Raw genomic sequence first — 24,710 nt, 5'->3', positions numbered from 1 at the left:
TGAGAGGTTCAAATGTAGAAAACACGAAGAGCAATAAAATTTATATTAAAAAATTCACTTTATGATCACAAAAATATTGAAACACATGGAAGCATCGATGTAAATAAATTCTACATCGCCATGTGTAAAGAATTGGAATATGTCCTGAGAGCATCTTTCTAAGCATTTATTCTACCTATGACGCTTTGCTATCTCTCACACGACGATCCTGAATTTGTTGATGAAGATGTTGGCCAAAAATCTTACCAATGAATATGTAACCTTTCGCAACACTCTTTTATACATTGATAGCTCTTATTATCATATGACATTATCGAAAAAATTAATGTTAAAAATTCATTATCTGTCTAAACAGAAAGCAGATCTAAATGCTAATAATGTCATATGCTAACAAGAGCTATGATTGTACAAAAGAGTGTTGCAAAATGTTACATATTCAGGGGTAACCTTTTTGGCCAACATCTTTCTCAACAGATTGCGGATCGCCAAGGAAAGAATCGGAACATATCCCATAAGCATCATTAGCGTCATGGAATAGGCGAATCAAGAGATGGTAAATATTCCACTGGAAATGCTCGCAGACAATTAACAACACCTTATGTAAATCTGGTGTAAACCTTTCACCGTTTTGACTAAACGACAGTGTCGGAAATTCTTATTTTCGGATTTTCTAGACAATATCATCGCCAAGACATCAGGGAAACTTATAATTTATAAATTATCGATCGAATGTAACAAAATGACTAAATTTACAGTGTCAATAAAATCTGAAATTTTGAAAACGCAAACTACGCTTGAAAATTAAAAAAATTCTTTAAAAATTTGTAACTTAAAAAATGGAATGCTTCTTCATCAATAATGACGACTCTGGCTTCTTTCTCTCCCTTCCTCAGCGCTTGGAGCCAGCGCGCGCTGATTGGCTTAGACGCGAAAAATGCGCGAACTTTGAGCGGGCGCTCAGAAAAAAGCGAGAGCCAGAGCCGAGGCAGAGCTGAGCAGCAATAAAAAGAAAACATCTTGCGGTTCACTGGGATCCCGACGCAGCTCGCTCCGTCTTCGCCAATTCCAACTTTTTTATTTTCGAAAAACAAGATCGAGAAAAATTAAATTTTTCAAAAAAATTCATGATTTTTGAAATTTGAAAAGAAGAAACTCAGACGAAGAAAAGAAGAATGAGAATTTCGGAAGAAGAAAAGTGGAGAAACAGATTCAATGACTGTATTCGTAAGTTTTCTTTCAGGACAAAAATATTGAGTTTCTTTGATTTTTACGAAATCAAAAACGATTTGTTCTCGTTAATTTAACGATATTACCATGTGAAGCTGTTTAGTGTTCAATAAATAGAGATCAAAAGGTCATTTATAGAAGTGTTTCTAAGACTTCACTCTTTATGATTTTGTCGATTTATAATAGTTAAGTTTACTCCTTTTCATCGTGATTTACTGACAGGAAAGTATTTTTAATCCAGCGATATCCAAAAATTTATCCGAAGAAATCGTTTTTTTGTCCATTAATTTGGCCATCGATGAGTCAAATCGGATGTTCATTTAGTCTTGATAATTTTGACAGTCTGAAAGAATCGACGTTATGAGTGTTATAACACTCAGGGGCCTTCCAATGACATGGTTCAGTGGAATTGAAAGCCCTGACTGTACTGTATTGAGAGATATGATTCTTGTCTTCGTTGATTTCCTGAAGCTGCTGACATCTCGGAAACCGCTCGGAAATCCTGACACTTGGCTTAGCACCGACTTAGGAGATTTTTGCGTCGCCTCTTGACATTTTTTCGCTGCTTGAAGTGGGAGCGAGACGACTTAGGATTGATATTTAAGGCGGTTATCTACCGGTAAAATGACTAGGAATAAATAAATAAAGAAGAAGAAAGTTTTTTTTAATAATCTATTTTCGAAACTTTCGATCGTTAAGAAAAGAGGCTTGCCAACCGTTAAAGTTGTCTACTTTTTGACAGGTCAAAGATGCCACCCGCGAATATATATATTTCTGTCGAAATTGAAATTGCCGGTTATTACTATCGACTCTGACAGAAACATTCATGACGCGTTTTATTAACCCGTTAACTGGGCATCCGATCTTATGCGTTAACGGGCGCGTGGCAGTCTAAAGTCCACGCACCTTACGGTGTTTTCTGAGAAATAGGGACGAGAAAAACTAATTCCAAGGGTAAAAAATGATTCAGAAGCGTCTTCTCATTCTCCTACATCTTTTTGTTTTGTTTTTGTGATTCGTTTAGGGGTTGAAAATTGAGGTCAAAGTTACGTCATTTTTCGACGCTGAGATTGGAGAAAAGGGAAAGAAGGGAAAAGGCGGGCGATTTGTATTATGTTTTCCCTTTTTCTCGCTGACTGAAGTTTTTCTTTCGCTTCTCCCGACCAGAATTTTATGCCGTTTTTTTTTCAAATTCACACAAACAGATAGAGAATCGATTGAATTTTTAAGAAATACAAAAATTTTTGATAAAAACTAGAGTTATTCCTATATAATCGCTCTCGAAAGGCTGCGTGGCCGTGAGACAGCCACGCGCCTGTTAACGGGTTAAAAAGTCGTTTTTCAAACATGTTTTCGACGACGTTTTACTACAGTCTTTCTCTCTTTTTTCAAAAAGAGCGCGCGAATGATGTTACATCCCTACCCTTCTAATATGATCAAGGAGTAGCTATCAATGTAAATTTTACATTGACGTGCTTTTTTTAAGGTTAACGAAGTTTTCCAGCCCACTTCCGCCTTAAAGACCCCCTAACACCATACCTTTATAGAATCAGCAGAAAATTCTAAGAATTTTGACCATTTAAAATTCTAGAAAACTCCACTTCCGGTCGATTCTAGAGCCGGAAGTCGAAGAAATTTGGGAGTAATATTAGAGTGTGACCTATCAAATTGATGCCCAGAAGATTTTGATTCATCCTATAATCAATATATCAGAAGAACCAGTCCCAAAAGTGGTCAAACCGACCGGTAAAATTATGTAAAAAAGGCAGAAAATGATCAAATTTTTTTCAGTTTTTTCCGGTTGGTTTGATCCTCGTTGGTGTTGATTCTTTTCTTAAATGCTAGGAAATCGTTTGAGCATCAATTTGATAGGTCACACTTCGCCCTAACACCTAAATGTCGTCAACTTCCGGCGCTAGAATCGACCGGAAGTGGAGTTTTCTAGAATTTTAAATGGTCAAAATTCTTAGAATTTTCTGCTGATTCTATAAAGGTATGGTGTTAGGGGGTCTTTAAGGCGGAAGTGGGCTGGAAAACTTCGTTAACCTTAAAAAAAGCACGTCATTGTAAAGAATCTATTCTTATGAGATATGTCGTAAATATTACACTATTATTGTTAACATTTTTTGGTCAATACCTTTATCAGCGTCATAGAACAGACAGTCTGCGAGGAATTTTTATCATTTAGGATCGTACAATGGTCAATTTTCCGATGTTTATGACAAAAAATTGTGTAAAATTACTCAAACTTATGTGAACCAGCTCATTTTTAGGCAAACCATGGCGGTAATTCTAATTTACAGACGTCTTTGCCAAGATTGTCGACCATTCCACCCGACATTTCCATCGATTTCATCGTGAGCGTCAAGCCTAGCGGCTTCTTTTATATAAAAAAAAGCCGCCACGCGGCATTTCATTAAACTCTTCAGAACCTGATTCCGGTTGCCGAGCCTAGGGTTAGTCTTCTGTCCGAAAGTCGGAATAGAGAAACACCTTTTATTGCGAAAAGAACTCATGTTGTTGCGATATAAAAATTGATAGTTCATTAAAATGATTTATGATCATGGAATTAAAAAATACTGACCTCTGCTAAAATTATTTTTAGGAGATCGTTGCGAGCGCTCGTGGATCGAGAAAATCGCAGCTGAGGCCTCCGATGCTGGTAGTAACATTATCACACCTGGAATGTGGAAGAAGTACGAAAACGAAATGGCGCGCAGCAGCGATGTAACGGGAATCGTCTTTGGCATCGTTTGTGGCTCGATTATTCTGATTTTGACCTTGATTGTTCTTGGTCCCTGGATCAAGGGATGTCTTTGTCCCACCTTCAGTCTCAGGAAGTGCTACAGAAAGGCGAGGGAGGTCAAGATTGACAAGGTTAGTCTTTTCTTTTTCATAAGAATCGAAAAAGTGCCGAACTAAAGTTTGTGCATTGCCCTCACTTTTTGTTGTTAAAATTTGACGATCATAATCATAATTTTCAGGTGTTCCCGGAAGAGCTATTCTTGGACCAGAGTCGAATCACAACGCAGCGAAAAATAGCGGAAGGCGCGTTTGGTACAATTTGGAAAGGAAGTTTCAGAAGATCCAATGGACTCAATTACGAGATCGCGATTAAGACGATAAAAGTGGACGAAGACACGAGCCGCGAAAAGGATAAGGAGCTGATTGATCTACTCAAGGTAATAAATCTGAAATCGGAGCCTTCAAAGATTCAAAATTTAACCTGGCAAAGTACCGTTCAAAATGGTCGTCAATTTTTGATCGACTTCTCCGTAGAAGACACCGTAGAATGTCTGTTCTTGCGGGCATTGTGTAGAGTGGTGCTCTTGAATCATTCAGTAGATACAAGTGAAAGCCAGCTCAAGACTCTCTAATGTTGAATTACAGTTGATTTATTCAGCGTGAAGGCGTCAAGATGAGAGGTTTGGATCACAAACATGTCCTGTCTCTCAAGGGCATTGTGGAAATTGACAACAACTTTTGCCTCGTTTTCAAGGTAAATTTCAATACAGTTTTGAAGCCCTTATTATTGGTCTTTAGTGGATGGAACATGGGTCGCTGAATTTGTACGTGAAAAAGAATCGCAACTCGCTGACCCCAGGATTGATGATCAATTTCTGTCGGGATATTGCCGATGGAATGGAGTATTTGGCCGGCAATAATCTCATCCATCGTGATTTAGCCGCCCGTAATTGTCTCCTCGACGATAAAATGCGCGTCAAAGGTAATAATCGCTTCTCAGCAGAATTTTCAGCAGAAGCTCGCTTACTAAAACCCTATTTTCATCTTTTAAATTAGTCGCTGATTTCGGACTTTCTCGATCGCACGCTCAAGGAGGCCATTTTTCAAAGCGAAACTCGATACTTCGTAATTTACCGATTCCAGTGAAGTGGATGTCGCCAGAATCCCTTAAATTTCACTTCTACGATGAAAGATCCGATGTTTGGAGCTTTGGAATCGTCATCTGGGAGATCTTCTCCTATGGAGCGGGTAAAATTCCATCACTTTTTGCTTCCTTCTTTATCCCATTTAGTTCCGTTTCCAAAAGCGCCTACAGAACCGACAATTTTCCTGCAGTACCTTGAAAAGGGAAATCGCCCCAAAAAGCCTCAAGACATGCCCGACAAAGTTCATGCGATAATGAAAAAGTGCCTTGAGTAAGAGAGTCTCAACATTAATCTCCCTTCCTTATTGTTCCTTTTTTAGCGAGGATAAATGGAAGCGAAAAAATTTCAACGGGATCAAGGCGGAGTTCGAAGCGCTGCTGATGGAAATGACTCCAGCCTCCCAGGATTCATCGTGCACGGATGGGGCGACGCCGGTTCCTCCCCTTAGGAATGTCAGCATGTCCAGCAGCTCCGCATCTTGGAGACCTCCGAATCGTCGAATTGACTCGGGTATGACTAAATTCCTGCCTCTAGGAAGAGTATGTTATTCATTCATAACAAAATTCAGTGGTGACAATTGGCGATGATTTCGTCGAGCCGCCACCTCCTTACAGCTCCCTACATTCCGGCTATGTTTGATCAAACCTATCGTTGAACTATTCCTGTACTTTCAGATAAATTTCTGTATATTGAGACCTTTTGCACCGACCTAAACGACAACAAAAGACTGATAAACATGTGCACTGCCAAACTAGACTTTACTCAACAATCAAGATCTCTCTCTTTTCTCTTCAGATTTAGAAATAAAAACCTTCGCCAAAATACTTTTCGTTAAATTAATCTTTATTTAGGTTAAGAAGTACGACGTAGGTTTCAAGTTAGTAGGGCAGCAGGTTGATATTCTCTAATATCAGGGTTGAGAATCGGCTCAATTTCATAAATACTAAAGAAGAAAAAGCTCAATTGCGAGTTATTCTTCGTCTTCTATTTCTGTTGAATCCATCAAGTCATGATACTGCATTCTCATAGAGCTTCCGAGTGACTCTGTGAGTGACATAGGACCAGTAGAAATAGACTAAAAAGAAATTTTAGCCTTCATACTCCAATTATCAATCAATCATTTTGAATCTCTTAGTAAGAGACTCTTACATTTGATAAGGAATGAAGTCTTCTTCTCCTTCTTCTATTGCTCCTCTCTTCGATCGTTCTCCTCAGCCTCCTTTCTTGAACAGTCTCGTCCATCTGTCTGCATTTCCTCTTTGTAAGAAGCGCAATCCACCATATTCCACCTCGGAAAGAAATTCAGATTAACATTTTATACTTGATCCTTACAGAACGAGACGATAACAAGGCACACGACGGAAAAATAAGAGCAACCCACGGAAAAGTCTCCCTCTGCAAAATCGAGCATGAATCCTCCGAATGTTGGCCCAACAAATTCTCCAAAGAAGATTAGCGAGTTGCTCAGTCCAGCGATGAAATTCGATGCTAAAATTTGATTTTCGTTTTGTTTATTCAAATTCTCATACTTTGTTCTTCCACTCCTTCTTTTCTCGCAACTTCTACCATTTCGTTGCAACTGGGGATGATGGCCGCGGACAGGCTCAGCCCTAGAATCGCCATGGCAATAGCTACGTTTTTAAAAGAGCATCCGAAGTGCATGCCGAAATGTTGGAGCCATGGACTTGGACCAAGAAATAGGTAGCTCATCGCCGCGAAAAACGAGCCCCAGAACATCAATGATCTTGAGACGGAGAATCGACCGCAAAGGTAGCCCCAAAGAGGGGAGGTGAACATGTATGCAACGGCAAAAATGACGAAGAGAAGGCCGATTTGGATCTTTGTTGTTCCTGTCAAACGGGCTCATTATCATATTAATAATATAATAATATGATATTATGTAATCCTTTCATGGAAATTCAATAACTGAATATAACTAAGGAATAAACCTTCATACTCTTTTCCTCGAAAACACATGTTGAGCCTCTAAATTTGAGAGTCTCAAATTTGGTATAATTGTCTGAAATTCAGTGCAACTTGATGAATTTAAGGAGAAAAACCAGACAGCGACGGAAGTGAGCTAATGCCACGAAAAGAAGAAACAGTTGGCGTTGTTGAATCATTAGATTCACTTTTAATGAAAAAGCCCTCCCTGGTTCGCATTCTTCAAGGTAGGGGCCTACGAATGGAATCGCAAAGTCCATGCAGGACCAGACTGGGATCATTAGTATGTTCGGGATGAGAAAGAGCCCACTCGAGAGCAGGATCTTGATTCCATAGCTCGTTGAATCAGCAGGGCGTTCAGAGTCAAGTAGCTGCTGATCCTCGTCGTCATCATTTTCCGAGAGTTGACGGTAATCGTCGCTCCCGAATGCATCAGTGGAATCAAGGGCGACGAGATTAATGCTCGCAGCAAGAAAGAGCATTCCGCTGACGACTAAAAACGGTAGCCGGTAGCCCCCAATGCTTCGATAAAATTTTCCATCGAATACATATCGTCGTAAAATAATCTGAGGAGGTAAAGAAATTGTATAAATTAGTCGTTTTCAGACAATATTTGAATCATTATTATTACGAAAAATCACTGCCATTGGAATCAGCGCCTTCTGTGATCGTATTATTCCATGATTTCAGTGAATCACTGACACTGACATTGACGAAAATGGAAAATGGAAAATCCTTCCTGTAAAGAATTGATCCTGTGATCGGCCCAAGAATCATCCCCAGACCAGTGAAAGCCTCGTACACGCCTAAGGCCAAGGAAAGTCGCGATCCTCGCCATTCTTCCACTAGAAAAGCATATGTCGCGGTGAAGTAAGCTGATACCCCGACGGCTTGGACTCCTCTGAGGAGTATTCCCATTCCCAAATACATCCTCGGGTCAGCCAAGTCGTCTAAAAGGCAAAGAGGCCGGCACAGACGCTGGCACACATGAGGCCGGCGATAAGCGTGAATTTCTTCCCAAGCTTTGCCAGGTAAATTCCAAAGATAGGGCAGCCCACTGTAGCAATGCCTGCATAAATCGCGACGATAAAGCCAATTTGCGTTTTCGACAGGCCATGTTTTGTTGCGTTTTCGTCGAAAAAGGAGGCGAGGATTGTGAATGACATGTTGGAAGTGAAGTTTATGTAGCAGCACATGGAAAGGACGATCAGCTGATAGCGGCGGATCGGCAAACGCTAGAATAAAAAGATTCTAGCCTTTATCAGAGCACAAATGACTGACTAAATATTTGAATAGCAAGAACTCGTACCTCTGGTTCCCTAAAAGAAACAGAAACGCCAGGCCTCTGTCTTCTCCTCTGCCCTGGTCGCCGTAGAGAACTCTGTAGAACTTCTTGGTCCACATCTGAATATTCTCCAGTCATCTGCTGATCTCTTATTTAAGAACAAAAAGAAAAAAGAAACTAATAAAGGAAATCTCTGAAGTGAAAAAACATGCGTTACGCGCGCCCCTATGATGTCATTCTTTCATTCTTTGGAGTTTTTCCAAATTTGTCCTCCATCAGAATAATCGCGCTTTTTTAGTGCTTTATTGGCTCACGTGTGAATAAAGAACAATATAAGAATAGGACTTAACATTAATGATTTATCAAAAATATTCTAAGCTTGGTCTGACTTTCTGCTCAAGATTCTCAAAGAAATTTTCAAAGTTGGGCCGCAGATAGTCGACTTTTTCATTCCACAACAACTTTACCATTTACTTGAGTAGAAGCTTGTCTCCCACTGTTCTCCATGATCGTCTAATCTTCAAATTTTTCAGTTTCTTTCAGCTTTTCAGCTCAACTGACAGGCTCAAACTCTTGTTAGTACAGTTCTCAACACAGTTTATGCTCGATCATTATCACTTTTTTGACAGTAGGCTGAGCATTTTCGGCATTAGTGTTCAGGGATTCTTATTTTTTCGTTGGTGGCCCCTGGGCGGGTGGCGCTGGAAGAATTAACGGAGCGAAGAGGGTGCTCCTCCCGTCGAGCGGGGTGACCGCGGGAGGAGCGGGAGGGTCGGGCGGCGCGGCGGGGGTCATTTGAGGTCATCCGGGGTCAGTTCCGCGACTAGCGCAGGATCGTCGAGGACGAGCGCGCGCGAAATGTTCGCGGCTGCGCGAATCGAAGCCAATTGGCGGCGGCGCTCCCTCCTCCACCAATCAAAAAGCGCCGAGCCCGGTCCTCTGCGTGGCAAGACGGACGCAGATCTTCATCATTGTCGACAAAGGAACTTCAGAAGAGGACACTCAGAATTTGAACATGGCTAAGAAGAAGGGCGAAAAGGAAGAGAAGGGAAAGAAAGGAGAAGAAACCGGTAATTATTTAGTAATGAATTCTTCTTTTAAAATTTTATCTTAAAATTTGTTTCGTTGCTTGAATAATGAAAAACAGTGGTTTTCATCATTACTTTTTTTGAATTATTTTAATGCTTGAATGATTGGCAAGAATGTAAAAATCTGATTGGTCTTAGAATTGGTCAAAATTCTTGCAATTTTTTGACGATTCGAGCCACTTTTCGTCATTTTTGTGAAAAATTTATTTTTTCAGAGAAAATTAGTTTGGTGACGATAGTAAAATTGAGTGATAAGAAGACAATGATCATATGCTTGTGCCTTTTTTGAATTTTCTGATTTTTCATATGAAAATATCCGGTATTTTCAAGAACCATTTTTCAAGTGCAATTAGCGATTTCGAAGTGGTCCTCGAAAAGACCGCCAAATTCACCGAGAAGGATCTATTTCGCCTAAACGTTGCGTCACTTGTTTACAAAATCATGCAATCGCGAACTTTTATCGTTCCGCCAAACATGACCAAGCAAAAATGAAAAAATATTTTAGCACCCGATCCAGGAGTGGTCACTTCGCAAGAATGTTTGCTTGAAGAGGAATTGAAAAAGGAAAATGGGGTCACTTTTCTCAAGATACAAGTTCAGTTTTTTGTTTGTGAAAAAGCGGGACACCATCAGAACGGGCAAAATAGAGGCATTCTAGAGGAAGTTGTCCGATAAAATCGAGACCCCTTTTGTAAAAAATCGTGAACCCATGGAATAGATCGAGGAGAAATACACGATAACGCGGGCGAAAGTTAACGAGCTGCGTAAGAAGCATGACGAAGTCAAGCAGAAAACGGCAGAGACGCACGAAGAGGCGCGCGAATTCGCTAATTACATAGAAGCAAAGCGCGAAAAGAGGTCAGTTCCATGCGAAAGTTCCTTAAAAATAAATTTTCTTCAAGACATCAGCAAATCGTCTCAATCCACGACGATCAAGCCCGCCAACTAAAAGAGCTGGACGACGAAGAAGCTCGGCTTCAGGCAGCTCACGAAGCCGAAATCAACCGAATCAACGGACTCATCCGCGACGAAGAGTTTAAAAGAATCAAGCTTCAGGACGAGCTTCAGTCGATGGCTGATCTTGTGCTTTTGAAGGAGCAAAACGATCGTAAAATCGAGGCGAGTAGATTGGAATTCATCTAGCGCAGTAAAAACTTCTCTGTTTTTTCCAATTATATTTCAACCATAATTTCAGGAGCTAAAAGAGCAGTACGCGCGGATGCAAGTGGAAGACGCAGAAATGCTGCAGAAAATGAAAATCGAGTGCCTCGAAAAACAACGAGAATACCAAGCATACGCCGTTTCTACCTCGAAAGAAGAGCAGCAGAAGCTCAACATGGAGGCGAAAAAGATGGTCGTGGAGAGAACCACTGCTGCGAAAAGAGAAAACCAAGAGCTCAGAAGACGCCTGACTGAGTTGATTGAAGAAGGCAAATCGTTAGGAACGGGTTTTCTTTGGAAGTTTGATTGATAATAATATTTATTTGATCTACCATTGTATACTGTAAGCTACAATTTGTTGCGGTAGATTTCAAAGATTATAAATCATATTCCTTGATCATTCACTGAATGAAATTAAATTAAAGCATAAAAGAGAACCAATTTATAGCAAAGGAGCGTACAGAGCTCGAAGAGCATCAAAGAAAAATACGTGCAGAAGTTGACTATCTCAAATCAATCAAAAAACGAAAAGTCCCCTTTGAGCTTCCAAAGACATCTCTGTCCGACCGGCCTCCTTTCAGAAACTAACTCACTCTTCAGATGATATCCTCATGCTTCGTGATTTTCATGTTCTTGTTTTTTTGTGGACTGCTTTTTGCAGTGACCAGGGACGCACATTTCTGGTGATCCATTTCCCTGGAGAAAGTTAGTTTCAGAAGGAAGGCAGATAGTTTTCTAATCACATGAAATCATGAGCATCTAAGGAAATATCTATTTGTTAACATCATCAACTTGTTCTTTCATCGTTCCTCAAAATATCCGGTTGTTTCTGTTCCCATTCTCGTTATGGTCTTTCTTCAAAGATCCTTCTGTTCAATCGACTTTGTCTTCGATGATTTTTGAAGTTCAACTTTCATTTATCCCTATTCTTTTCTACTCAAAAACATATTCTATTTTTATAACTTTCTCGATTTTTTTCAACTTTCTCCTTTCAGAGAATCGATGGGAGTAAAACGAGATGGCGGACGATGACTTCGAAGATGACGATTTTGAAGACGCCTTGAGAGACGTCGACGAGGCGGAAAGACAGAAAAGCGCACCAAAACCCGTTTCATGGATGAACATTCAAGTGTCCCAGAAGCAAACCTTGAATCCAGTGTTAGAGCGCTTCTCGAAAGTCCCGTATCAAATCTCCGAAATCCCTGTCGACTTTCAGACCTCCCCCGATGTCGGGATTCTGTGGCTCTCGCTCAAGTACTACAACTACCGCCGCTCGTATATTGAAGAAACAGTCGCCAAGCTGCGAGAAACGAGCTTGAAACTCATCGTCGTGTTACTGTACATTGACGCTGCTAACGCGGAGGAAGCCGGTAGAACTCTTTCAGTCTTGAGCGTTCAAATCGGCTTTACGCTGCTGATCGCCTTTAACCTCCAAGAAGCAGCGACGCACATTGAAAACTTCAAACGCTTCGCCAACAAGGGCCCCGACTCGTTAAAGCAAAAGTTTGACGAGACCGACCGAATCACGAAGCTCCTCACTCACGCCGATGGCTTCAACAGTTCGGGTAATAATTTCTAGAGAGACGATATTCTGACTTTGTTTTCCCAGACAGCGCCAGTCTCCTGCGTCAAACTGGGTCACTCGCGCAAATCGCAAAATCTAATCAAACCGAAATCGCGTGCATTTCTGGTATTGGAGAGAAAAAAGCCTCCGCGCTGCTGGAATTGCTGAATACGCCTTTTAAGAAATATTGAAAATTTTCCTGTAACTGCCCGTCTTTATTTGGACTTGTCTATTTTTGCCCTTTCAAAGATACCGACACGATTTTAATTTATTCACGGAAATAATATTTTAACAGACATGTTTTTAGATGGATCCGGTTCTTTTGGTAGGAGCCATTGTGGCGATTCTCGGATGTGCCGCATTCGGCTTCGTTTCCTTCTTTGGAAATGAGTCTGATTCTGGCTACGAGGCACTTGCCCAGGAACGTCGTGAAATTTTGAACATCAAGGCGCCCAAAAAAGGCTCCAAGAGCAAGAACGGAAAGAAAGACAAGAAATCGCGCGCACGAACTGACCGAGATTCCGAAAGTGTGACAACCGAGGCCGCTGAAACCACCGCGAAAGCAGAAGCGCCAGCTCCAGTCAAGGAAAAGAAGCAGCCCGTTGTCGAGAAAAAGGAGACCCAAAAACCTAAAGCCAAAACCCCTGAGCCCAAAGAAGCCCCCAAGCAAGAAGCAGCTGCCCCTAAAGCCTGGGGTCGGCATCGGTGCCTCGAATCATGGTGCCCCGCCCCGCCCCGCCCCGTTGTTTTTTCTCGAGGCTCGTGCCCCGCCCCGCCCCGCGTGCCCCGTTTGCCCCGTGTGCCCCGAGTGCCCCGTTTTAACCATAGTTTTAAGCAAATTTTTCGGATTTTCGATAATCAAAAGGATTCAAGAAGTTTTTTGACAGTTTTCAAGGGTTCATAAACGGTCTCGATTATAGAAATCATTATTTTAAAGAAAAATTTTTTTAAATTTGGAGAAGATTTTTCAAAAGTGAGTGTTAAATCCCTTTCTAGAACGTTCATTTCGCCATAAATAGTTAAGCGGGGCACAACGGGGCACCGACAACCGGTGCCCCGCCCCGCCCCGCTGTAAAAAACGGGACATTCGGGGCAGCGGGGCACGTGCCCCGGGCACCGTGCACCGATGCCGACCCCAGCCTAAAGCGACTAAATCCCAGCCCAAAGCCCAGGCAAAGAAGCAAGCTTCTGAAGGATCTGTCATCCCAGCTGGAAAGCTCACCGAAGAAAAAGGCGAAAAACTCATCGGACAGATTTTGAAAGGACTCGGCGGACGCGTGCCCAAAGGATCCAAGGTCACTCTTGCTTCGAATGCCGAGAACTTGAAGAAGAAGAACGACGAGCTCAAGCAGCAGAATGACAAGACCCAGGCCGAATTGAACAAACAACTCTCCAAGATCTTCGACCTCGAATCTCAAATCCAAGTCGCCAAAAAAGAAGCTTCCGACGCCAAGAAAATCTCCGATGCTGCCAAGAAAGTTTCCGACTCAGTCCGCGATGAATCCGCCAAGAAAGTTGCTGATCTCGAGAGCAAGTTGAAGAACGCCGAAGCTACCAATGTTCACATCCAGGCCGCTCTCAGCTCCGCCATTGCTCGATCCGCCGCTGTTGGCGACGCTGAAGAATTGAAGAGCCAGCTCCAGGTCGAACGACAGCTCCGACTATCCGCCCAGAACGAGAACGTCAAGCTCAACGCTGAAGTCGCCAAACTCGGTGAAGATCTCGCTGCTTCCAAGAAACAATCTGAACAGGTTCAAGAATCCGCTGCTGCCACCGAATCTCTCAAGCAGGTTGAAGGTAAGAAACTTTAATTTGACTCAGATACCCATTCTTTTAGCATCACTTGCCGCCGAAAAAGCTACCGTCGCCGACTTGACCGCTAAACTCGCCACTTCCGAATCCGCCGCCGCCGAAGCAAACGCCGCTCTCGCCACTTTGAAGGAGTCTTCCGACGCCGCTGAAAGCGCCAAGGTCGCTGATCTCGAAGGACAAGTCGCCGATCTCCGAGTTAAACTTGCTGAATCCGAGAACGCTATTGCCAACAACAAACAAGAAGCCCTTGACTCTGTAAGTTCTCGAATTCCCTCTTCAAATCCCTTCTGATACATTTATCCAGGTTTCCGCCCGAGATTCCGCCCTCAACGACAAAAACGCGGAAATTGATGGCTTGAGCGCCCAACTCGCACAGCTTACCGAGAAGTGCAGCAAATTTGACTCCGTCTCCGCTGAGCTCGCAAGCACCAAAGCCGAACTTGATGCCAAATCAACCGAATTGGAAGCCAAAAACGCCGAAAGCGAGCGATTCGAAACTGCTTCCAAAGGTTCGTTTCCAATTTATATTCTTTGAATAACTTCTATTTTCAGAACTCTCCGATAAGCTCTCCAACATGAACGAGAACATCGACCAATATGTCGCCAAGGTTAAGACACTCGAAGGTAATCAAGTCATCAAAAAACTACTTGAAACAACCTATTTCTAGAGACCAACACTGAATTGAACAACACCAACGACTCCCTGGTCGCCGCCCAGGCCAAATTCGAAGCAGAAATTTCCGAGCTTCAAGAAAAGGTGAAAAACAACGAGGACCAACTCCAGGTGACTATCAAATGCTCCCATTCTAACCATAATTCAATTATCAAGGTCGTTGATGTTCAAAAAGAGAGCGAAGCCGCACAGAAGGTCGCTGATTTGGAAGGAGAGGTGAAATCACTCAAAGAAAAGAATGAGGTAAGTGATTAGTGGTGATTAAAACGAGGTCCCAAATGTTGCGTCTTAGCAATTGCGCGAGCGCAGCTGGAAGACCATGGACGCCCTTAATTCTGTTGAAAACATGGTCACTAAAAAGACGAGCGAACTTGAGGTCTCTGAAAACAAAAAATAATTATCAGTCATCTTCATTCTTATGTTCAGGAGGCGACAAAGAAAATCGCCGAGCTAGAAGCCCAATCATCATCTTCAAAAGCCTCAGAAGATGCCAAGGTAAATTCCAACTAGAAAACAAGAAAAGTACAATTTCCCAAAATTTTATGAACTGATCTAAATGCGATTCTTTTCGGCATCCTCTCAGGGTCGAATAAGAGAAGAGTGATCCCTTCTTTTGATTGGAACGTGTGATTTGTGATAATTTTGGAGTTAATTACCGCTAACTACCGACTTAACTAAATAAAACTGCAGCAGGAACAGATAACTGCTCTCCAGAGCAGCGCCGATCACGCCCAGCAAGAAAACGAGAGACTCACTAATGTCCTCAAAGATACAGTAAGTCTACCACGCCATGACGGTGCTCTTACAGTCGCGTTTCCAGGAAAAGATGCTAAGCGAGCTTCAAACGGCCGTGGAAAAAGCTGAGGAAGAGCACAAGAATGAAATCAATACATTAGCCGCCCAGAAAACCGTTTTAGAATCCCAACTAGAGGTAACTATCCAACTTTTCAGATAGCATGGACCCTCCCTAAAACCTGCAATTTGTTCTAGTCTTGGGGAGGGTCTCAAGTGTTCAACCATTCTCATCTTTTTTAATACTCATCATCAACTAACCCTCATCTTCACTAGGAACTGAGTTCCAGCGCGAAATCCAGCGAAAGCCTAACAAAACAAGTATCAGAAGCAGAAAAGGCGCTCGAAGAAGAGCGCGAATCCGCCAAAAAGCTCGCCGAGCAAAACACTAAACTTCAAAAGCTCCTGCAGGGCTCTTATAAGTCGCTACAGGCGGAGAAAGAGAAAGTTAAAGAACTGACGGCCAATCAGGTCCGTAACACTGACTCCGTTCTTCTTGATAAGGACCTCAACAAATCTACTCAAATTAACTAATCCTTTCATTTACAATTATCGGTTTCAATTAATTTATCTTTGATTCTCTTTTAATTTTCTCGTTATTTATTCTGGTGTAAATTAACTAACCTCTTGTTAAAACTAAATTTACAATTGGCACTTTGAGCGTCTGACACACTGTCTCAGCTCTCGACAAATGTGAAATCGGGGGAAACGTCAGCGTCTGAGATCGGCTCACGCCAGACTCGCTTTGACTAGGGACAGATATCTTCAATTCCATTAGATTAATAATCATGCTAACCACAATCGCATTGCGGAAGACGATGATTTCTAGTCACGCTGACCTTCGGATTAGCGAACCACTCAATATGGTACGACGGAAGTCATGAGCTCTGGAATCTTTTTTTTCCTTGATTACTGCTCACCAGCAAAAAATCGTTACACCGTATATTTAAAAACCGTTTTCCTCCTTGATTGCAGATATCTGTCCCTAGCTCCGATAGCTGGGACATTGTTTCTGAGGCCGCCAGTTGTTCTACTTCTTCTTCTGACACATTGTCTCAGCTTTCCCAATCAACGCAAGAAGCTGGTCCTTCTTCATGCTTGAAAGCGCGTTTGGACAGTTGGGACATTGTGCCCGATGATGAGATAATAGCGGGCCGAGATCTTTGCGAGTCCGGCGATACCGAGACTGACTCTGTCCGTGAATCAAATCCGGCGCAGGTAAAATAACACCACCGCTACGAACACCACCAGAGACAGTTCAGTCACGTGTCCGAAACCAAACCGCATGAGACAATGCTACTAAACTATTAATGCATGGAATATAATTTCAACTCGATCACACAGCTTTAAAAACAGAACACATTTAGTCACAGTTCAGTCACTCACCTCGAGTGGAGCCTTGGGTCAAGGACCATTCGCCTCGACCCAACGCCCCCTCGAACCGGTGTGCCCAAAAGGGACCAGCGCATTTATGGCCCTTTTTGGAAATTTATTCACAAACTTATCCACCAAAAGACTTTTTATTAACGATTTTATATTTCAGGCCAGCGGCGACGCATAAACAACTGGACAAACGCCAAGAATCGTAATAAAAATTAAGGCATTTACGAAATTATATGCCGGATTTATTCTTTTCAAATTTATTCCTCTTCCCTTATTTCTGTCGCCTCTTTTTCTGTCCATTATTTTTGTTCGCTCCCGATCATCATTTTAGCAATTGTTAAAATTTCTATCAGCCCGGCTTACAGACCAGATGCTGCTTTTTTTATCCAATCGGAAATGCGCGGTATTTTTAAACGCGTATTTTCCGCGGAACCAGTTCAATTTTCCGATTTTTGAGGTAGGCGACATTTTTGCTGTACTATTATTTTTCAAATACGCTGTCCTCACGAATCCCCACACTCACCCACTTCATTTATTTAAAAAAAAAGCTCGAGCTTATTCTTGATCAAGGCGGAGGAAAAACACACGAATCCGCGTGAAAATTAACTTATTTATTAGTGCCTTCACTTACACCATGATACAATTACTGACTACTGCAATTTGGTGCTATCTATTTCGCTATCCATTTCTTTACTTGTAATTACTTAAACAGAACGATGAAAAAACTAAATTCGGTCCTTTTTTCTCGATCATATTTTTAAATTATTGTCACTTCGCCAAATGGTGCCCATTTTTAGCTCTTCGATTTTCACCTTTCGTGCAATATTTTTTCATTGTGAAAGTTGATTTCCGTAAATTTTTTTTATAAAATAAACTGCGCGTTATTTTCCATCATCTTACAGTAGTACCCTTAAACTTGTATCGAGTTTTTAGTTGTCTTATCAGCTTTGAATTTTACAGCAGTTATCACTTGTGCAATATAAATAAAAAAAAACAATTCTCGACAATTTCAGTTGTCAGCTTTCAACAGTCAAGTTCATTAAAGAAGTCCTGACTTTGAGTACAGTTTTTATTGCAGGGCTTATCGCGGTCGATTGAGGCAAGGCAGAGTGTAATTAGGTTAGGCTTATTTAGCAAGTGTGTGTCAATCTAAGTCAGAGCAGTGGATAATCACCTTTAGAGCGAGAAAACAACGGAAATCCAGCCTCATTGTCGCATTAATTACAGCGGGCTGGACTAGGAATTGCCCGCCCCTCCGATTTCCCTAAAGAGATTAGTCCACTGGAAGCTAACGAAATTAAATCGCGCCTTCTGAGTTGATTGAGGAATGCCTTACTCGCAGGAGCAGCTGGAAATAGACAGAGAAGAACTAGAAGAAACAAGGCGAAGAATAAAAGGTTGGTTCACTCCGAAAAATATTGTTTTCCAATAAATAAAAGAAGCGAAAGCGTACAGTTTTAAAGTATCGTCGGCCGTATCGCAGTTTTATACCGACATTCAAAGTTCAAAAAAGAATCTGAGGAGTATCGAAGGTGATTTACGAGCATCAAAAGAAACACACCTTGAGATTTTGAAAACTTCAAGCCTTGAGATCAAAGAATGAGAATATGATAACTGACATAAAAATTTGAATTTATGGCATCTTTGATGATCAAGTTCTCTTTGATAAGAGGCTTTTATTAAGAGCAGTTTGAAATCGGGGATACTTTTTATTATTGCTGACTACGAGAAGATTCCCCTCTTTTCCAAAATCTACAAGAATCCTTGTTGATCTCAGTATAGAATTCTCAAATCTTCTCTCGTCGATGTTGATTTTACTCAACCACTTTGTACAGAAACCAGCGACACAGCGCTGAAAACTTTCAACGACAGAAGTGTGCCCGAGAATCACAAGTTCGCTCTTCACGTGGACAAGTTCCACAAAATTTCCACCAACAAACTCAAAATGGTAGGCGCCGTACCGCATCTTCTCTGAATAGGTGATGATTCTGACTTTCCTTTCAGAATAAGCTCGGGCGGAAGATGAAGAAATTCAAGCGACTGCTTGAAAATTCTTCGAAAAAGAACTCGACCAGCGAAGATAGGAAAGTAACTGCATCACTGGTTTCGATGAAGCCGGGCGAGGAACGTGATTTCAATTTGTTTTCATCTTTTCGATCGATAATAAGAATTATTTTTATCTCCTGATATCTTAATTAAAGCCCCCCTATTATCATCAGTCTATTCGTATACCGGCTATACGAGCTTTATTTTTAGAAATAATTTTGATGAAATCGAAAGTGAGCTCTTTGAAATCCCCTTCAAAGCAACACATTCCAAATATCTTCTCCTGGACAAAATCGTATATTCCAAACCCTGTATCTCTTCGCCAAAGACAGTAATAATCAATAATCAATGCTTGTAAATAAATTCATCAGCAACATTAAAATAGGTCTCGTTGTCATTTTTATTGAAGCATGGTTTTTGAGAGGTAGTTTTTTGAATTATCGTTTTACAGCTTTCATTTCGAAATCGCAAGAAATTTCCAGCTACGAGAGTTTGCCGGCTTTGGTGGCTGGATATTTAGAGCTGCGATTTCTTGAGATGTTCTTTGACCATTCGCTGTGGAAGTCGTGGTTTTCTGTTGTTGAGTTCTTGGCACCAACCAGGAGCGCCAGTGCGGGTGTACTGAATCAGGGGCACTTCCGTTTTTACGCGAAGAATGCCACTGATGAAGACGTCGTCGGCTGGATGATCAGATGGAGTCGTTCTCGACGCTCTTAATAATTCTGTAAGATCACACCAGAAGCCTCAAAATTCTAATCTCTGAATTCTGATGATGAAAAAATTCGTTAATATTCCCTGAAGCTGTTTATTTATTCACGGCTCCTATACAAAACGGATCTTTGGAAATATAATTCGACTCATTTTATTCAAAAATATGCTTTTTTCCGTTGTTGGTAGATTCTGCCATCGCCTATTATGTATGAACCAAAATCAACTGTATAGACGGGTTATACAGTATAACCTAGTATACTTCTTTCGAGCTGTTTTTTCGGTGGTAAGGGGTTATCATTCGAGCTCTCCCTAACCCTAAACCTAACCCAAACGATTTAGGGCGGTTCGCGGTCGTAGCTCCCTAACTTAGTGGTAGGGCCCCTACTGTAGGGGTATTGGCTGCTCGACCATAAGTTATGGTCCATAACCCATGACTTCTTTGTCTTACGTATTGACGTCGTTTCTTGCTTCAACGAAAATGCCCTACTCATGATAAGAAATATTCTGATTTTACATTTCTCTATCTTATGATCTGAAAGGAAATCTTTAAAAATCACGTCAAAATGATAATTTTCTGTCTAAGCCAGGTCTAGCATATGATGGTTTTTACAAAAAATAGCATTATTTCTGACGTTGTTTTGAGAAATTATCATTATTTTCCATTAAATCTTCCGAATCGGAAGCTGATGATCACTGATCAGATGGTGCTTCAAATTTACCCTAGGAGAAGATCAGCCGTTTCCACTGGCATGAGATAGCAAGGTCCGTTGCAGTAATTCGGATAGACGTCAAACTCGTATTGATCCTCGGAAACTGCCCATTGTCCTTCCCGCCAGACTTTTCCTTTAGTCACTGTTCTTTCAGAGCACTCAATGAAGTTTTCCTCTTCCGGGAGTCGCTGCAAATGAGTCATCATGTCGTCCAAATTGACGAAAGTATCATCGTCAACGGCGAGCACAAACTCTGCATTGTGACAGTTTCTTGCTCTCCAATCGATTCCGGTCATGGCTTTTATCGTCAGGTTCTGGTACGAGTCGACATAGTTTCCGATCACCAGATCTTTGTGTTTGAAGAACTCTTCTTTGATTTCATCGTTGATTACATCACTTCCTTGTCCAACGAGAAAGACTACTTGGACATCTTCTTTCCTTGCTTCTCTTGGCGCCCAAGATTGTCTAATTGCTTCTCGATGCTCTGTAAAAAATGGGATAATTGAAAGTAAGAAATAGCTGTCTTACCAAAATGATCAGCGCTTGACTTGACAGTAATAACAATTTTCGCGTCACATTCTTCCGGTTGTTCAACAATATACGCGAGATAGTTTGATCCTGTTTTTGATTGTTGACTATTCAGGTACTTTGCTGGAACCAGAGAGCGTTCTTTTTTGCGGAACTTGGAATAAATATTAGAAAAAAACCCTAACCCTAACCCTAAAACTACCTCTAACCTATCTGAACAAAACTTACAGGTATTGGGTAAACATGCTCCAAATCATCAGAAAATTGAATTGGTCTATTAAAATTCAATGTTTCATCAATAACAGCATCCACCACTTCGTCCACAGCAGCTACGACGTCACTGGAAATAAAAATAAAAATTACGTATCAGAGCTACTAGATGCCTATCTGGCGACTAGCTGGAAGATTAGATGCAAAGTTTACATGGGAGCTTCCGCATATACTCGTCCGTGATTACAACTAAGTCTTCCGGTTTTGAGCTGGGCCGGAGTTGATTTTAATGAACCGCGAAATACGAGCTACAGAAAAGAGGGAAAAACTTACTCTGGTTTATAAGAAATCCAAGCTGAGAGAAAAGCAGTTGTCTTTTCAAGGGGTTCACCAAAAATTATTTTAAAAAATTTCAACCACCCTAAGTTAGGGTCCCTAACCCTAGCCATAACTTAATCCTAACCCTAACACCTAATCTCGCCCTTGTTCAATAAGTTTCTGTTCACTTTCGATTCATTTTTGATATTCGGAAATGAATGTTTTTGTCAAAAAAAGGAAAGTGACGACTTCGCAGCGGGGGATTATTTCGCACGTGGCGATAAAGACGCTTTATCACAACGAAAACACAAATTTATCACCCGCTGTGTTCTACAATAGAAAAGTGATAAAAGTGAACCCCTTTCCGATAAAATAAAAATTGCCAGCAGCACCATCTTCTTGATTGCTAACGAGTCCATTTTTTTCTTGCTTTCTTTTGTGATTAAATATGTTCTTGAGAATAAATGTGTATATTGAGTAGATTGTAGATAGTTGCTTGTAGTTGATGTAAAACTTTTCCAGTATCAACTGTAGTGTGTGTTCTTCTAGTCAAAAAGTGACAGTAAGTGGACTTGAGTTTCAGTCTTTGTACTAGTCACGTGTTGAGTTGACCGGGTCGGTGTTTTTGCTCGTGGTTTTTCTAGGGATTGTTTCACCCTGATCAGTTTTTAAAATTAAAAAACGATCGTCACGAGAAAGCCAGCTGACGATTTCTTCAATCGAAGCAGCAAAAGTCGGGAAGTTCCCTGAAAATTGTTATTTGATAAAAAATTTTAAACATTACTTTTTTTATAAATTGAATTAAAAATTAAGAATTTATTTTTTTAAGGAATTAAAAATTAAATTTTTTTAATTGATCGAAATTAATTTTTTATCAAAAATATTGAAATATTGAAATATTTCAATAAAAATATTGAAAAATTTTGGAGAAAGAATTCTTTGAAAATGAGTAAAAATTGTGTAATCGTAGAGTTGGTAACGGAGAGGACACAAATTTTTGTTTTTGCAACAGTGTTATCGGCTGCCTCGGACAAAGATATCCATCGCACCACAAATCCATGTCGTAGAATCACTCAGTACACCCACCAGCCACGCCAAAAACAACCCGCCAAAAAGCAAGAATCTCCCGCAAAAAATCGCGCTTCGAAATTTCAAGATTCCCATAAAAAAGTTAACGTGAAATTTACGAATTTATTAGATAAAAAACACTCTTCAAAAACATGATAAAAATAATTCATCAACCCTTTTTCTAGAGGAAGAAAACCGGAACACGTGATAAATTTTTTGACGGAGCACCCGCTGAGCGATAAAGCGCCGCCATATCTCCATTTTGATAAGTGAAAAATATTCCTTATCGTCTTGCGTAAAAAACGTAAAACGCAAAATGTATAATTTATATCGACAAGCTTGAAAAACTGACAGATAAGTGGACAAGGCAGAAAATTTAATCCGACAGAATCACAAATTTTGAAAGAGGAAAAGATAAGCTTGTTTTGTGAACACTTGAAAACTTGGAGCAAAAAAAAATGACGTAATGAGCGCGCGGTTGGGCTTAACCCCACTTGAAATGTCGTTTATAATTGCTTAACCTGTTGCATCAGGGGTTGAAATTATCCGACTACTCTCTGACTTCTGAATCTGACGCGGGGGTGGATTAACTCACTTACGCGGCAATAAGTCCAAAATCTGCAAGAAAGATTACAAAAAAGTTACGAATTTGGCCAGGCAATATTTGTTGAAAACCTGAGTCAGGATTCAAGAAAGCTCAAATAAAAAGCCGCGTAGGGTAAAGGTTAGGGTTAAAATAGGTTAAAATATAAATTTTGGCGAAGCCGCTTTGCGGCTTCCTTTTTTTAAAGCCGCTTTGCGGCTTTTTCATTTTAGCTTTCCTGACTCAGGTTTTGAAGAAAAAGCAAGAGCTGAGCCCAGGCTACGAACGAGCTCTTTGACAAATGTTGGCTGGAGATCATAGGAAGAAAAAATGTTTAGTTCTTACTCTATCTTCTTGCCCGTTTCAATGTCTCCCGAGGATTGTGAGAAATCTGAAATGCCGTCCTCACGGGAATTTCACGAGGACTTCCGCTGCGGTCGTCGTGTAATTCGAATTTCGGGAAAAGTGGATGAAACTTCTAGTGTCAAGTCAAGGGTGTGAAAAATTTCGACAAATTAAATTTATTAGCGTCAGCAAGGTAGTAGCGCGAGTTCACGTAAAATTTGGAAACTTGTTTTTTTAAAGGGCAATTTGCATTTCTTAAAAAAAAGATGCTGGGAAACTACAGTTGGAGATGAATAACTTTGGGGAAAAAAAAGTTGAAAACTTAAAAAGTTGCGGTTGAAAACGCGCTTTTTGGATCTTTACATAGTTCCAGTGGCGGATTACGGTGGCCGCATTGACTCCTCGGGCTTCTTAGTTGAGTAAGCTTGAAGAAACGAGCTATTATGCATTTTGAGTACCTTACAAATTGACGATACATGGAGCACTTAGCGAGTCCACCACCGAAAATTCCGAAATTAACCCCTCCCTTTTCCGATCGAAAGAAAAATTACTCAACTTTGGTTGAACCAAAAAAGCGGAAAACACGTAAATCCCGGATTGCTTTAAATTTCAGCGAACTTTGTGGCTTTGGACTGTGCGCGGAAAACAAGATTAATTCAAACTGCGGTAGAGTCCGCGTATTTTTTCCAGGCTCAAGATGGCTTTGAATTTTACATTTCAAATTTTTGCTTTTTCTTCAATTTTAGTATTTCAATCAAAAATAGGGACAAAAAATCGATTCTTCGAGCGACATTTTTTTTCAGAAATCTGATTGGCCTACCGGCCAAATGCGAGAATCTGATTGGTCTAAAAATTGACCAAATTTTGGTCAAAATTCTTGCGATTTTTTGTCGCTTTCTGAGTTTTCCACGTGTCATTTAAAAAAAAGAAAGAAAAAAGGTAACTTAACGCCGGAACGCATAAAATTTTTTCAACGTTGAACGCAGATCGTACCAATTAATTGGTATGCCCTTTTTACCCCTTTTTGGCAATGAAACTAATTAGTTGACTGTATAAACGCTACAGATAAATAATTCTCAGACGCTTAGCTTCAATTTCATCCCGATATTATACCGATATCATTACAAAAATATGAGTAAATATGCATATTTCTAAATGTGTCGATTTTAATGTAAATAGAGAAATAACTTTTCAAAAGGGAAAAAATACCTGAGTCCAAAATTTCGTTCAATAGCTAAAATCTAAAATTTTCGAAAAAAATTTTTCTTGACACCGGAATCGAATTCCTCGATAAAAAGTAGCTCCATAAGTGGGGGTTCATATTATTCTAACGTTTTGTAAAAGTTGAGTTATGAGGCATTAAAAGGCCTTG

The 24,710-nt window shown here is 40.7% G+C and overlaps 6 protein-coding genes and 1 long non-coding RNA gene across 14 annotated transcripts; 5 read left to right on the top strand and 2 right to left on the bottom strand.

Moving 5' to 3' along the window:
* Positions 1 to 979: 979 nt before the first annotated feature.
* Positions 980 to 5,938, top strand: LOC145703444 (tyrosine-protein kinase Mer-like). The gene is made up of 9 exons (XM_081780804.1): positions 980 to 1,224; positions 3,833 to 4,104; positions 4,212 to 4,409; positions 4,631 to 4,726; positions 4,771 to 4,954; positions 5,029 to 5,220; positions 5,264 to 5,387; positions 5,437 to 5,627; positions 5,686 to 5,938. Exons 1-9 carry the CDS (start codon positions 1,173 to 1,175, stop codon positions 5,754 to 5,756), a joined length of 1,380 nt encoding a protein of 459 aa, XP_081636930.1. The 5' UTR covers positions 980 to 1,172; the 3' UTR covers positions 5,757 to 5,938.
* A 26-nt stretch (positions 5,939 to 5,964) lies between these two features.
* On the bottom strand, positions 5,965 to 9,095 carry LOC145702072 (MFS-type transporter SLC18B1-like). The gene is made up of 8 exons (XM_081779283.1): positions 8,814 to 9,095; positions 8,371 to 8,465; positions 7,693 to 8,296; positions 7,075 to 7,103; positions 6,647 to 6,967; positions 6,450 to 6,605; positions 6,267 to 6,406; positions 5,965 to 6,192 (listed from the first exon to the last, which is right to left on the bottom strand). Exons 3-8 carry the CDS (start codon positions 7,989 to 7,991, stop codon positions 6,088 to 6,090), a joined length of 1,050 nt encoding a protein of 349 aa, XP_081635409.1. The 5' UTR covers positions 7,992 to 8,296; positions 8,371 to 8,465; positions 8,814 to 9,095; the 3' UTR covers positions 5,965 to 6,087.
* Positions 9,096 to 9,284: 189 nt separating this feature from the next.
* Positions 9,285 to 11,183, top strand: LOC145702071 (uncharacterized). Its single transcript, XM_081779281.1, has 6 exons — positions 9,285 to 9,416; positions 9,940 to 10,007; positions 10,162 to 10,292; positions 10,337 to 10,553; positions 10,630 to 10,882; positions 11,044 to 11,183. Exons 1-6 carry the CDS (start codon positions 9,362 to 9,364, stop codon positions 11,181 to 11,183), a joined length of 864 nt encoding a protein of 287 aa, XP_081635407.1. The 5' UTR covers positions 9,285 to 9,361.
* A 406-nt stretch (positions 11,184 to 11,589) lies between these two features.
* Positions 11,590 to 12,430, top strand: LOC145705548 (uncharacterized). Its single transcript, XM_081783033.1, has 2 exons — positions 11,590 to 12,160; positions 12,205 to 12,430. Exons 1-2 carry the CDS (start codon positions 11,614 to 11,616, stop codon positions 12,348 to 12,350), a joined length of 693 nt encoding a protein of 230 aa, XP_081639159.1. The 5' UTR covers positions 11,590 to 11,613; the 3' UTR covers positions 12,351 to 12,430.
* A 33-nt stretch (positions 12,431 to 12,463) lies between these two features.
* On the top strand, positions 12,464 to 17,826 carry LOC145705545 (uncharacterized). 8 transcript variants are annotated; one of them, XM_081783027.1, is made up of 14 exons: positions 12,464 to 12,849; positions 13,307 to 13,956; positions 13,997 to 14,226; positions 14,276 to 14,480; positions 14,524 to 14,595; positions 14,640 to 14,728; positions 14,801 to 14,887; positions 14,937 to 15,020; positions 15,071 to 15,139; positions 15,335 to 15,418; positions 15,465 to 15,575; positions 15,713 to 15,907; positions 16,496 to 16,654; positions 16,980 to 17,826. In XM_081783027.1, exons 1-14 carry the CDS (start codon positions 12,467 to 12,469, stop codon positions 16,995 to 16,997), a joined length of 2,436 nt encoding a protein of 811 aa, XP_081639153.1. In that variant the 5' UTR covers positions 12,464 to 12,466; the 3' UTR covers positions 16,998 to 17,826. The 8 variants fall into 8 exon arrangements, with proteins under 8 accessions (XP_081639153.1, XP_081639152.1, XP_081639151.1 ...); XM_081783026.1 differs by having other exon boundaries at positions 14,640 to 14,755; positions 15,338 to 15,418; XM_081783025.1 differs by having other exon boundaries at positions 14,640 to 14,755.
* Positions 17,827 to 17,995: 169 nt separating this feature from the next.
* On the top strand, positions 17,996 to 18,942 carry LOC145705547 (uncharacterized). The gene is made up of 3 exons (XR_014134605.1): positions 17,996 to 18,216; positions 18,259 to 18,767; positions 18,824 to 18,942. It is a non-coding gene; the product is annotated as an uncharacterized LOC145705547 (long non-coding RNA).
* A 316-nt stretch (positions 18,943 to 19,258) lies between these two features.
* On the bottom strand, positions 19,259 to 21,473 carry LOC145702070 (beta-1,3-galactosyltransferase 1-like). Its single transcript, XM_081779280.1, has 6 exons — positions 21,465 to 21,473; positions 21,358 to 21,398; positions 21,043 to 21,154; positions 20,815 to 20,968; positions 20,296 to 20,770; positions 19,259 to 19,577 (listed from the first exon to the last, which is right to left on the bottom strand). The coding sequence occupies exons 1-6, from the start codon at positions 21,471 to 21,473 to the stop codon at positions 19,382 to 19,384; spliced, it is 987 nt and encodes a 328-aa protein (XP_081635406.1). The 3' UTR covers positions 19,259 to 19,381.
* Positions 21,474 to 24,710: the final 3,237 nt, after the last annotated feature.

Source organism: Oikopleura dioica, chromosome PAR (genome assembly GCF_907165135.1).
Source record: "Oikopleura dioica chromosome PAR, OKI2018_I68_1.0, whole genome shotgun sequence".
NCBI lineage: Eukaryota > Metazoa > Chordata > Appendicularia > Copelata > Oikopleuridae > Oikopleura > Oikopleura dioica.
Note: the sequence above shows the minus strand (reverse complement) of the source record. Positions and strands in the feature narration are given on the sequence as shown.